The sequence below is a fragment of the Nerophis lumbriciformis genome, linkage group LG17 (assembly GCF_033978685.3).
Source record: "Nerophis lumbriciformis linkage group LG17, RoL_Nlum_v2.1, whole genome shotgun sequence".
Taxonomy (NCBI): Eukaryota; Metazoa; Chordata; class Actinopteri; order Syngnathiformes; family Syngnathidae; genus Nerophis; species Nerophis lumbriciformis.
In genome coordinates, this window is record NC_084564.2 from 27572434 (window position 1) to 27584771 (window position 12338).

General features: G+C 34.0%; 1 protein-coding gene across 4 annotated transcripts in view; it reads left to right on the top strand.

Annotated features, from left to right (window-relative positions):
* Window positions 1-5722, top strand: part of arhgef12a (Rho guanine nucleotide exchange factor (GEF) 12a) — a 102284-nt gene extending 96562 nt beyond the window's left edge. For 3 of the 4 annotated variants that reach the window (XM_061972999.2, XM_061973001.2, XM_061973002.2), the window contains 4 exons: window positions 1521-1748; window positions 1818-2047; window positions 2124-2190; window positions 4796-5722. In XM_061972999.2, coding sequence (XP_061828983.1) covers window positions 1521-1748; window positions 1818-2047; window positions 2124-2190; window positions 4796-4806 — 536 coding nt within the window. In that variant the 3' untranslated portion in view covers window positions 4807-5722. The remainder of the gene's footprint in view (window positions 1-1520; window positions 1749-1817; window positions 2048-2123; window positions 2191-4795) is intronic. The other variant, XM_061973000.2, reaches the window with a different exon arrangement.
* Window positions 5723-12338: the final 6616 nt, after the last annotated feature.

The following is a 12338-nucleotide window of genomic DNA, read 5'->3' on the forward strand; positions in this document are numbered from 1 at the left end:
CAATCATGGCACCCACCTGTTCCCAATTAACCTGCACACATGTGGGATGTTCCAAATAAGTGTTTGATGAGCATTCCTCAACTTTATCAGTATTTATTGCCTCCTTTCCCAACTTCTTTGTCACGTGTTGCTGGCATCAAATTCTAAAGTTAATGATTATTTGCAAAAAAAAAAAGTTTTATCAGTTTGAACATCAAATATGTTGTCTTTGTAGCATATTCAACTGAATATGGGTTGAAAATTATTTGCAAATCATTGTATTCCGTTTATATTTACATCTAACACAATTTCCCAACTCATATGGAAACAGGGTTTGTACATACATACATACATACATACATACATACATATATATATATATATATAGACATACATATATATTATATATATGTATATATGTGTGTATATATATATATATATATATATATATATATATATATATATATATATATATATATATATATATGTATATATGTATATATGTGTGTGTATATATATATATATATATATATATATATATATATATATATATATATATACACAAATTAATAGCTGTATCGGCCAATACTCTGGGCTCCAATATTGATATCGTATGGGAAGAGATTGTGGACACTCCAAGTAGTGACACAGTGATATCGCAATGTCAAATAATAGATTCATCAGCTTGTACCGTTTATCAAGATTTGTGCCAGAAATACATAGCAACTATACATATATATTTCTTTGAATGAGACAACATCATTGATACCTAACAAAAATATACATTTGATGACCGACTAAAGTCAAATACATACAGTACAGGCCAAACGTTTGGACACGGCTTCTCATTCAATGGGTTTTCTTTACATTGTAGATTGTCACTGAAGGCATCAAAACGTTGAGTTATGTACTTAACAAAAATTGGTGAAATAACTGAAAACATGTTTTATATTCTAGTTTCTTCAAAATAGCCACCCTTTGCTCTGATTACTGTTTTGCACACTCTTAGCATTCTCTCGATGAGCTTCAAGAAGTAGTCACCTGAAAGGGTTTTCACTTCACAGGTGTCATATTTTTGATGTCTTCAGTGACAATCCACAAGGTAAAATAATCATGAAAATAAAGAAAACACATTGAAATGAGAAGGTGTGTCCAAACTTTTGGGCCGTACTGCATATATAAACCCATTTTAATAATTAAATATAAATTAATTATAATCTAAACATAATATAGTAAAATTGTTTCGATTGTGTAATGTATTGAGCATTTATTGGAAAACCAATTTATACACTTGATGACTTTGTTTGATACATTTAATACACGGTGCTTGAAAATGTGATGGGCAGAATCAATCTGAATTGAAACCTAAACCCAATTATGAACCATTCATTACTGTATTGTATACACAGTATTTTCTTTACTCCTTTAAGGCTGTTTGAAGTACCTATTGAGAAGGCCAGCGCAATATACGCATGACCATTATAGTTGAAACTGTACTGAAAAAACCCCCAAAAACTTGTTTGTGTTGGCTGGTCGTCCAGTGTCGTCGTTAAAGCAGGTGTTGGTGACGCAGCTCATGTCGCAGGAGGCTATTGAGCAAACCAAACGCTCTACTGGGGCCCGCCTCCTCAGGACCACCTCGTTAAGGACCCCACAACGGGGTCCCGAGGTCCACAATGGCTCGGAGAGGATCATCTCCCAAACCGAGGACCCAGCCCAGGACTTGGGCTCGGGGGACACCGGCTTCTTCGAGTCCCCCGAAGATTATGGTGAGTATTCTCACACATCATGCCGTATATCGCATTGCTTGCATGCTAACAGACGTTTTGTCTCCTCAGCAGGATTTTTAGTCCTGGAAGAATACGGCGGTCCAGGTGAGAGCAGCACCGACGACGACATGCTGGCGTCACCCGCGGGGAAGCAGCTGAGCGCGTCGCAGCGCTGCGCCGCCGACTCGGGCATCAATCTGAGGTTCTCAGCTGCGTCGCACGCCGGCAGCCTGTCGACTTTTAGCAGGCAAGTCCTGTCTTACCTGAGGAACCTCCAGGCCAACCTCAACCATCTGAAGGTAACAATGTCTCATCAATCGGCGGTGGCGGCTATTTGCAGCGTCCCCGTCTCACTGGATGAATCTTTTCTTGCAGGAGGTTGAAGCCAAGTACAATAATCTTCTACATCAAAGGTCAACCACACACTCAGATGGAAATAAAGGTAGCTCGTGCTGATGCGCACATGTAAATAACACCAACATGATTCATATGCTGGCTAAATCCTCATTTAAAGCCACTAGTTCTTAGTGGAATGAAGAATGAAAGTGGCAAAACACTGCAACAAGTTGAGTTGCATCTATAGAGTCCTTCTTGCAATCAATTATGAATTAGAACCTAGCATATCATTATATTGATGAATAGTATCAATTTATTTGATTAGGGAGTACAATTTGTGATAAAGATGAATTATTTGTCACTCACCATCTTTTGCCACTTTCCATATCAATGATATATAGCCACCTAATTGGAATATATGTATTTTGTACAAGCACATTTTCCCAAATCTCAGTAGAAAAATCTAATTAAACCAACAAAAATGCCTTCATTGCCTGTCATAAGCATGCTAAAGCAACAGGTGGCACTGTAACCCACAACGTGAAGAAATTATGAATTTGATTAAAACACAGGCCTGTAGTTCTTCTAAAAATAAATGAAAATATGAAATTGTACATTTTGAATGATTTTAGGGACATTTTTAACTTATCAGACACAAAAAGAGAGACATTTTTAACTTATCAGACACATAAAGAGAGACATTTTTAACTTATCAGACACAAAGAAAGTCATTTGTGGAAAGTCACCCACAAAAAACAGCAGCAGCCAACAAAATGTAAACATGCAACATTTTTAAAGACGATCATTTTTTAATTCTTACAAAAACTATTTAAACGAATATTAATATTAATTTGTTGCTTGTTGTAATATTTTTCGATATCATTTTTAGTATATATTGCACATCTAAATTCTTCTATTAACGTTACAAATTTTTTTTATTTAAAGGGGAACATTATCACATTTTCAGAAGGGTTAAAACCATTAAAAATCAGTTCCCAGTGGCTTATTATATTTTTCGAAGTTTTTTTCAAAATTTTACCCATCACGCAATATCCCTAAAAAAAAGCTTCAAAGTGCCTGATTTTAACCATCGTTATAAACACCCGTCCATTTTCCTGTGACGTCACATAGTGAAGCCAACACAAACAAACATGGCGGAAAGAACAGCAAGCTATAGCGACATTAGCTCGGATTCAGACTCGGATTTCAGCAGTTTAAGCGATTCAACAGATTACGCATGTATTGAAACGGATGGTTGTAGTGTGGAGGCAGGTAGCGAAAACGAAATTGAAGAAGAAACTGAAGCTATTGAGCCATATCGGTTTGAACCGTATGCAAGCGAAACCGACGAAAACGACACGACAGCCAGCGACACGGGAGAAAGCGAGGACGAATTCGGCGATCGCCTTCTAACCAACGATTGGTATGTGTTTGTTTGGCATTAAAGGAAACTAACAACTATGAACTAGGTTTACAGCATATGAAATACATTTGGCAACAACATGCACTTTGAGAGTGCAGACAGCCCAATTTTCATCAATTAATATATTCTGTAGACATACCCTCATCCGCGCTCTTTTCCTGAAAGCTGATCTGTCCAGTTTTGGAGTTGATGTCAGCAGGCCAGGGAAGCTAGGGTCGATAGGGGGTTTAGCTCGCTCGTCTGCGGGAACAAACTGCCGCCATTGCTTGCCGTGCTACCGAGGTCCTTTGTCCCTGAATTGCTCACACACTCCGGCAGATTCAATGGGGGTATGGCGGCAGATTTCTTTGACTTTATCGTTGGAAATGCATCTGCTTTGAGTGTCGCAGGATATCCACACATTCTTGCCATCTCTGTCGTAGCATAGCTTTTGTCGGTAAAGTGTGCGGAACAAACGTCCAATTTCTTGCCACTTTCGCATCTTTGGGCCACTGGTGCAACTTCAATCCGTCCCTGTTCGTGTTGTTACACCCTCCGACAACACACCGACGAGGCATGATGTCTCCAAGGTACGGAAAACAGTCGAAAAAAACGGAAAATAACAGAGCTGATTGGACTCGGTGTTTGAGAAAATGGCGGATTGCTTCCCGATGTGACGCCACGTTGTGACATCATCGCTCCGAGAGCGAATATTAGAAAGGCGTTTAATTCGCCAAAATTCACCCATTTAGAGTTCGGAAATCGGTTAAAAAAATATATGGTCTTTTTTCTGCAACATCAAGGTATATATTGACGCTTACATAGGTCTGGTGATAATGTTCCCCTTTAATACAATGTTCAATGTTATATTGTTAAGCATGTTTTAAATAAATTAAACAATTTCTTCATTGATACTGGGTATATTTATTTTAAAATGCAATATCAAAAGTTAAGTCAAATGTTTTAATATGGACGAAAATATTGAAAAACAATCTATTAATGCATATTTAATGTACTATTTTATGTAATACCTGTGTTTGTGTGCTGTTTTTGTATGTTTTTACTATAATTTTGTTAAAATTGAATACAATGTTCAATGTAATATTGTTAAGCGTGTTTTAAATAAATTAAACCATTACTTCATTGATACTGTATATATGTATTTTAAAATGCAATATCAAAAGTTAAGTCAAATGTTTTAACATGGACGAAAATATCTAAAAACAATCTATTAATGCATATTTAATATACTATTTTATGTAATACCTGTGTTTGAGTGCTGATTTTTGTCATGCCCCTCACCCCCCAGATAAGAGATAATGGACATCTCCGATGCACCTTTTGGCTTTGGGGGAAGAGGCACCAAGCTCCTACTTTTTGCGTGTCCTGGACTTTGTGGACCTTTTACAAGCTTGTCCTCTCTACTGCTGAGCTCCCTCTTACCCTCCCCTCTCCTCATGGCAGTCATTACCACAGAGAGCAAACACTTGAAAGGGGCGGAGTCAACGTTTCCTCCCCATCAGCACAAGGCAATCAAAAAAAAAAAAAAAATCTAAGATCCCCTGCAAGAAAGAGAGAACTTATACCAAAATGTACAAAGATATGTGGGTTTATATACGGTCTATATATACATACATACATAAATGTCTATGTATATATATATATTTAGATATATGAAACACAGTGCAAGAAAAGGAAAATTTTAAAATAATGTATTAAGATTTCTTTTTTTAATCCCAAGATGTATTTATTTTCCTTTTTTGTTTCATTTTTATTGTAATTTTTAAAAGAAAAAAAGTGTTTACTGCATGCTGTTGCATCTTCAATCACACTCAGGCTTGGTGTGAGTGTTGAGTGCTAGCAATGCTCACCATTATCCTGCTGTACAGAACCCCTGTTTAAAGGTTTAAAAAAAAACAAAAAAAAACACCGTCTGTGTTGTGTTCAAAGTGCAGGATTTCACATAACTTTTCTGCGAGGCGTTGAAAACTAGAATGAAGGGTCCCGCCAGGGGCTCGGATCTGGTCCTGTTGCCAAAGCCTGCTTATTTATCCCCCTTGTCCCCCCTTCTTCCTGCAAGGAGCGCTCCCACTCCCCAGGATGATCCTAACTGCCTGCTCGTCTCCTCTAATCGTGTCATGAAGTTCAACATGTCCTGTACCATGATCATGTTGGAAGGTTATTTGCATAACTTTAATAAACAAATGGTGCCATGACCCTATTCTAAAGGAAACAATGTTTGGATTAGAACCTATAGGTATGTTTTCTTCTGCGAGGGGCAAGGCTATTCAACTGCATGCTTGCTGTTTTTAGGGACCTTCTGTAAAAAACATGACAGGAACAGTCCTGTCTGAATAAGCATGTCATTCATTTTCAAACATTGTTTGACATATGTCATTGTGGGCTTGTATGACTCAGCATGTTGCTATGGTGACTAACATGACATCAGTATTCCCCTGTAAGTTATAGGCAACACAAAGAGATCAAAGGTCAACGTCTGCCTTGTAAGTGGTCGTCGTTTTAACCCATTATCGAACAATGAATGATTTGTATATTGACCTTTTTTTGTCTGTTCTGCTGCATGTCGTCTTTGGACAGCAACTGAGTCGAGACTGAATCTATAGCGCCTCTGCTGGTTGCGTCAGGTAGTGCACACCATTTAGTTTCAAATGAGACTTTCTGAGAGCATGTTATTTGACAATGACATCCAATTTTAGACGCATCTTCGGTCAAGACGGCATGACGGAACTGGCACTGATAATGGGAACAGTATGCACGGTGAAGAGTACAATCAGTTATTTATCCATGGCGAAAATACATCTTGTTGGTGTCTTCGTCTTTTGTCCCTCCCTCTGTCTCCATTAACCTTGACTGGGAACAAACTGCTGGTTCTCCTGCTGCTGTGGAGAGAGGAAGAAGGGGTAAGGATGAATAACCAGGTATGAGTATGGGACTTCCTGTATTTGTTTAGGCCAGGGGTGTCAAACGTATGTCCCGAGGGCCGGATCAGCCCCGCAAAGAGCTTTTATCCGGCCCGCGGGATGAGTTTGCTAAGTATAAAAATTAACCTGAAATTTTTGAATGAAAGAAACAGCTGTTCTAAATGTGTCCACTCGATGTCGCAATAGCAATTCTTTGTAGATGATGCTACATATGTACAAAATAAACCACATGATGTTAGTACATCAGTCGAGGAAAATGATCAAACTACATAAATAACATCCTGTAATTTGATTTTGATATTTTTTTATCTTGATAGATTGAAAATGAACACCAATGAGTTGACTGATGAACATTATCATATCATTTATTCAGAAAATATAAATAACGATAGAATACTATTAACCGCAACATGGAGGTGTAAAAAAAAAAACCCCAACAAGATTTGTACAATTTCAGAATGTGCTTGTTCTATTTTTAAACAAAGAAAACAATCTGAAGTTGTCTTTATTTTTAAGTTATCGTGCCGTGATTTTACCAGTCCGGACCCCCCACTTGGGAGTAGATTTTTCTCCATGTGGGCCCCGATCTAAAATGAGTTTGACACCCCTGGTTTAGGAAATATGTCTATTGTGCTTGTAGTTTGCAGTCGTTTTTATATTCTAACGTAACCAATTAATGCAATCAAGAATATTTTCTAAACTAAGTGACCAAAATGTAAAACAATTTCTATATTAAACGACCTAATGAAATGAGTTGGATAGTTCATTAATATAATGTATTATGTCTAAACATTTGTAAAGGCAGTATTGTGTTTTCTTCTTTGAATACCGGTACACTAAAGAAGTACAAACAACTTTTAAAATGATTTTTTATTTTTTTAAATATATTTAACCCCCAATTTCTTGAAATTCATGTTTTAAAATGCTTCACAATTATATTGAAAATACTGTAGGCTAAAACTACATTTCCTGAGAATTGTTTTTAATTAGAATTTATTTTATTGTTTATATTTAAATACAAACATATTTTGTAATACATTTTATTATTAATGATTGTATTAAAAAAAAAAAATCTTGACAGTATATTTTTTGAATACTTATTTGATACAAAAATCCTATTTAAAATAGATTCAAAATGCATTTTCTTGAGAATGTTCTATGTTAATCAGTCAAATAATTGTATAAATCATCTAAATACTGTACAAATCTAAAATATTCACTGGAATATAAGATAAGAGATTAAGACTAAATTGCCTGAGAATAGTTTTTAGTTAGAATTTATTTTATTATTTATATTTACATACAAACACGCTTAAGACATTTTATTATTAATGGTTGTATTAAAAAAAAATTCTTGACAGTATATTATTGAATGCTTATTTCATACAAAAATACTATTTAAAATAGATTCAAAATGCACTTGAGAATGTTCTATGACAGGGGTCACCAACCTTTTTGAAACCAAGAGCTACTTCTTGGGTACTGATTAATGCAAAGGGCTACCAGTTTGATACACACTTAAATACATTGCCAGAAATAGCCAATTTGCTCTATTTACCTTTAACTCTATGTTATTATTAATAATTAATGATATTTATCTTTGTGGAAACACTGATCATCTTAATGATTTCTCGCAATAAATATATATATAGAAACAGATAAATATCAATATGCAACACTTTATTTTTATATTTTCTGTAAGTGCACATTTTTCAAATTGAACATTTTCAAATGATCACTTCTAAGACAGTCTTGTGAAATCACAATATCCCATTTTAACAAGCTAGCCACTAACATTTTTTAACAAATCATGAATTACTTTGCATCATGTTTGTACAAATAATAACTCATGTAAAATGCAAAAGTCAACTCTCAAATATTTAAATAAATCATGTCACACTTTGAACTGGACACCAAATATGTTATCTGTTTCTTTGTCAGTTAGTGGGAAGCCTGGCATTGCATGCTGTTAACTAGTGTGTTGTACTCTGGTTCGTAACTTGACACTGCAACTCTGAGTGAGTCTTGCAGATGTGCATCAGTGAGGCGTGTTCTGTGTTTGTTCTTGATGAAGTTCATGTCAGAAAAGGCTGATTCACAAAGATAAGGTGAACCAAACAGGCTTGCAACCTTCATAGCTGCTGCGCATACACCACTGTATTTTTCTGTGTCAACAAGGCACCAAAAGTTTGGTGCAGCCTGGTGGGCTTTGAGGTGGAGGTCATTTTGCAGTGTTACAATTTCAATCTCCACCTGTTCAGCATCCAGGCTATATGTTGCACTTAACTGCTCAGCAATGCATGATATGTCCACGTTCATGAAAGGATTAGAAATGAACGACACACATGGCTCAAGCTGATCCAGGTCACAAAACCTGTTCTCAAACTCTTGCCCAACTCTGTTTATGACCTGAGAGTACTTTTCTGCAACTTTGTCAAAAGCCTCAGATTTTACAGATTTTCTAGATTTGCCAGAATTTTTTTTTTTAATTTTAATCATATTAAGTTTGAAGAAATATTTCACAAATATTCTTCGTCGAAAAAACAGAAGCTAAAATGAAGAATTAAAATAAAATGTATATATTATTCTTTACAATAAAAAAAATAATAATTTACTTGAACATTGATTTAAATTGTCAGGAAAGAAGAGGAACAAATTTAAAAGGTAAAAAGGTATACCGGTATGTGTTTAAAAATCCTAAAATCATTTTAAAGGTTGTATTTTTTCTCTAAAATTGTCTTTCTGAAAGTTATAAGAAGCAAAGTAATAAAATAAATGAATTTATTTAAACAAGTGAAGACCAAGTCTTTAAAATATTTTCTTGGATTTTCAAATTCTATTTGAGTTTCGTCTCTCTTAGAATTAAAAATGTCGAGCAAAGCGAGACCAGCTTGCTAGTAAATAAATACAATTTAAAAAATAGAGGCAGCTCACTGGTAAGTGCTGCTATTTGAGCTATTTTTAGAACAGGCCAGCGGGCTACTCATCTGGTCCTTACGGGCTACCTGGTGCCCGCGTGACCCCTGTTCTATGATAATCAGTCAAATAATTGTATAAATCATCTTAATACTGTACAAATCTAAAATATTCACTGGAATATAAAATACTGTAGATTAAGACTAAAATTACTGAGAATTGTTTTTAATTAGAATTGATTTTATTATTTATATTTACATACAAACATATTTTTAATACATTTTATTAATAATGATTGTTTAAAAATAATAATATTGAGACAGTATATTTTTGAATGCTTATTTCATACAAAAATTATATTTAAAACAGATTAAAACATAATTTCTTGAGAATGTTCTAAGTTGATCAGTCAAATAATTGTTTAAATCATCTAAATACCGTACAAATCTAAAATATTCACTGGAATATAAAATGTGTGCTAATAATCCAATGTGCATTGTTCTATTATAGCCGATCAAAGCAACCAAAACTAAATTGTGAATTAAATGACGAAAGTATTTACATTGCATTTATAATTAAGTAAATTAGGTAACACAATTATAAAATATTAATTTACATAAGACATTTTTAATGTCTAAACATTTGTAAAGGCAGAATTAAATTTTTTTCTTGTTTTTGTATTTTTCTATAACTCCAACAAAATAGTTTTCTTGAGAATAATTACATGATGTACAAAATTGCATTTGTGTACAAAAATTGGGGTCTTTTCTGAACCAACATTTTTATTATGCAATGATTGAATCCAAATTCCAAAATGTGATTGTTTGTGCCCACAGTTTTCAGTAGTTTTCATTTTGCTATTATAGCCAATCAATGCAACCAAAAATGCATTATTAAGTAAATGACTAAAAAGGCATTCAAATATACATTTATTTATATTTTTTCCAAATTAATACTTTTATTAAATATGAACTCATATAATTTAATTAATTTTAATGTTTATCTTTAGTTTTAGTTTTTCTTGTATTTTAATTAAATTAAGTCAAACAAAATGCTCACCTTTTTTTTTTTAAAGAATTATTGCAATATTAATTTAATAAATAAATATATAAAATACATTTTCATTATTTAATTTCATTATTAAAAAAGTTTTAATAAAAACATTTTCCTTAGGAACATATTTACATGCTTATATCATACAAAACTTAATTCAAAATTCCAACAACACAACACAGTATGATGTACAAAATTGCATTTGTGTACAAACATTGGGGTCTTTTCAATGTTTATCCTTGTTTTTTATTTTTTCTTGTATTTTAATTAAATTAAATCAAACAAATTGCTGACTTTTTTTGGATATATATTGTAATATTAATCTAATAAATTATTTTATTTTAAATTATTTTATTTGATTATTATTAAAAATGTTTGACTAAAATCATTTTCCTTAGAAACATTTTTACATGCTCATATCATACAAAACTTAATTCAAAATTGGATAAGCCTGAATTTCATAATGTTCCATGTTAATCAGTCAATTAATTGCATAAGTTAAATACTGTACAAATCGAAAATATACACTGGGATATAAAATACGTGCTAATACCCTTATGTCCAAAACGGTAAAGGCTGAATTAAAACATGTTATGATTAAAAGCTTATTTAATGAAAAAACAGATTTTTCACCAGAATTATTTTTTCAAAAAGCAAGGTGAAATAGCGTCAAGGACATGCAGTGTAATTGTATTGCTGCTTGGGAGGAGGGACTGGAGAGCCTGGCAGGAGGTCACTTCCCAGGCAGGAAGGAGTCATCACATCATTTCTTTACATAAAGTTAAAATAAGCACAGCAAACACTCCTTTGCCAATTTAATGCTTATTTAATGCATAGGCACATATGAGATGTCTTCACCTGATACTGTAATGGTGGGGTGACGTTGCCATGGTGATTACCTCCTAGATAAGGATGCTTGACTAAAGTGATTTACCTGTGACAGGAAGACATTTATCTTTGCAGCGTCTGCAATCACCCCGCATGGTAACAACGATGACTGTGCACTGCATGAATACGAGCACTAACACATGCACATATGTTGTCACCCCAAAGAGGCTTTCTCATCAATATGCTAATTCCTGCTCTCATATTTATTGACTTATTTAGCCACGTGTGGGCAGCTTATGCAGCATCACCGCACAGTCGAATCCCATTATTGTGTAGCGTGCAATATTCTGTATTGTATTTTAATTGCCTCTATTGTGTATGTGTTTTTTCCTTTAGCAATACTTTGAATAGTTCGGCAGGAGGTGAGCTTACTTCATTTCACTACGTGTGTTATTGTATAAAAGTGCATGTGACAAACACAATCATGCTGCTGCTCTTGCGCTTAATGGCCATCGCTGTGGCAACCAGGCGAGCTAGTCATACAGATAGGTAGGTTGACAATAAATTCCTTTTTTTTATTTTTGTTTTATTTAACCTTCTCATGGATAATAATGCTTAGTTTTGATTGAAATATGTTGGAAATATATACACAAAATATGAAAACAAATGATCTTACTAATTAGTAGGGATGTCCGATAATGGCTTTTCGCCGATATCCGATATTCTGATATTCCGATATTGTCCAACTCTTTAATTACCGATACCGATATCAACCGATATATGCAGTCGTGGAATTAACACATTATTATGCCTAATTTGGACAACCAGGTATGGTGAAGATAAGGTACTTTTTAAAAATAATAATAAAATAAGAGAAATAAATTAAAAAAACATTTCTTGAATAAAAAAGAAAGTAAAACAATATAAAAACAGTTACATAGAAATGAGTAATTAATGAAAATTAGTAAAATTAACTGTTAAAGGTTAGTACTATTAGTGGACCAGCAGCACGCACAATCATGTGAGCTTACGGACTGTATCCCTTGCAGACTGTATTGATATGTATTAGAGATGTCCGATATTATCGGCCGATAAATGCGTTAAAATGTAATA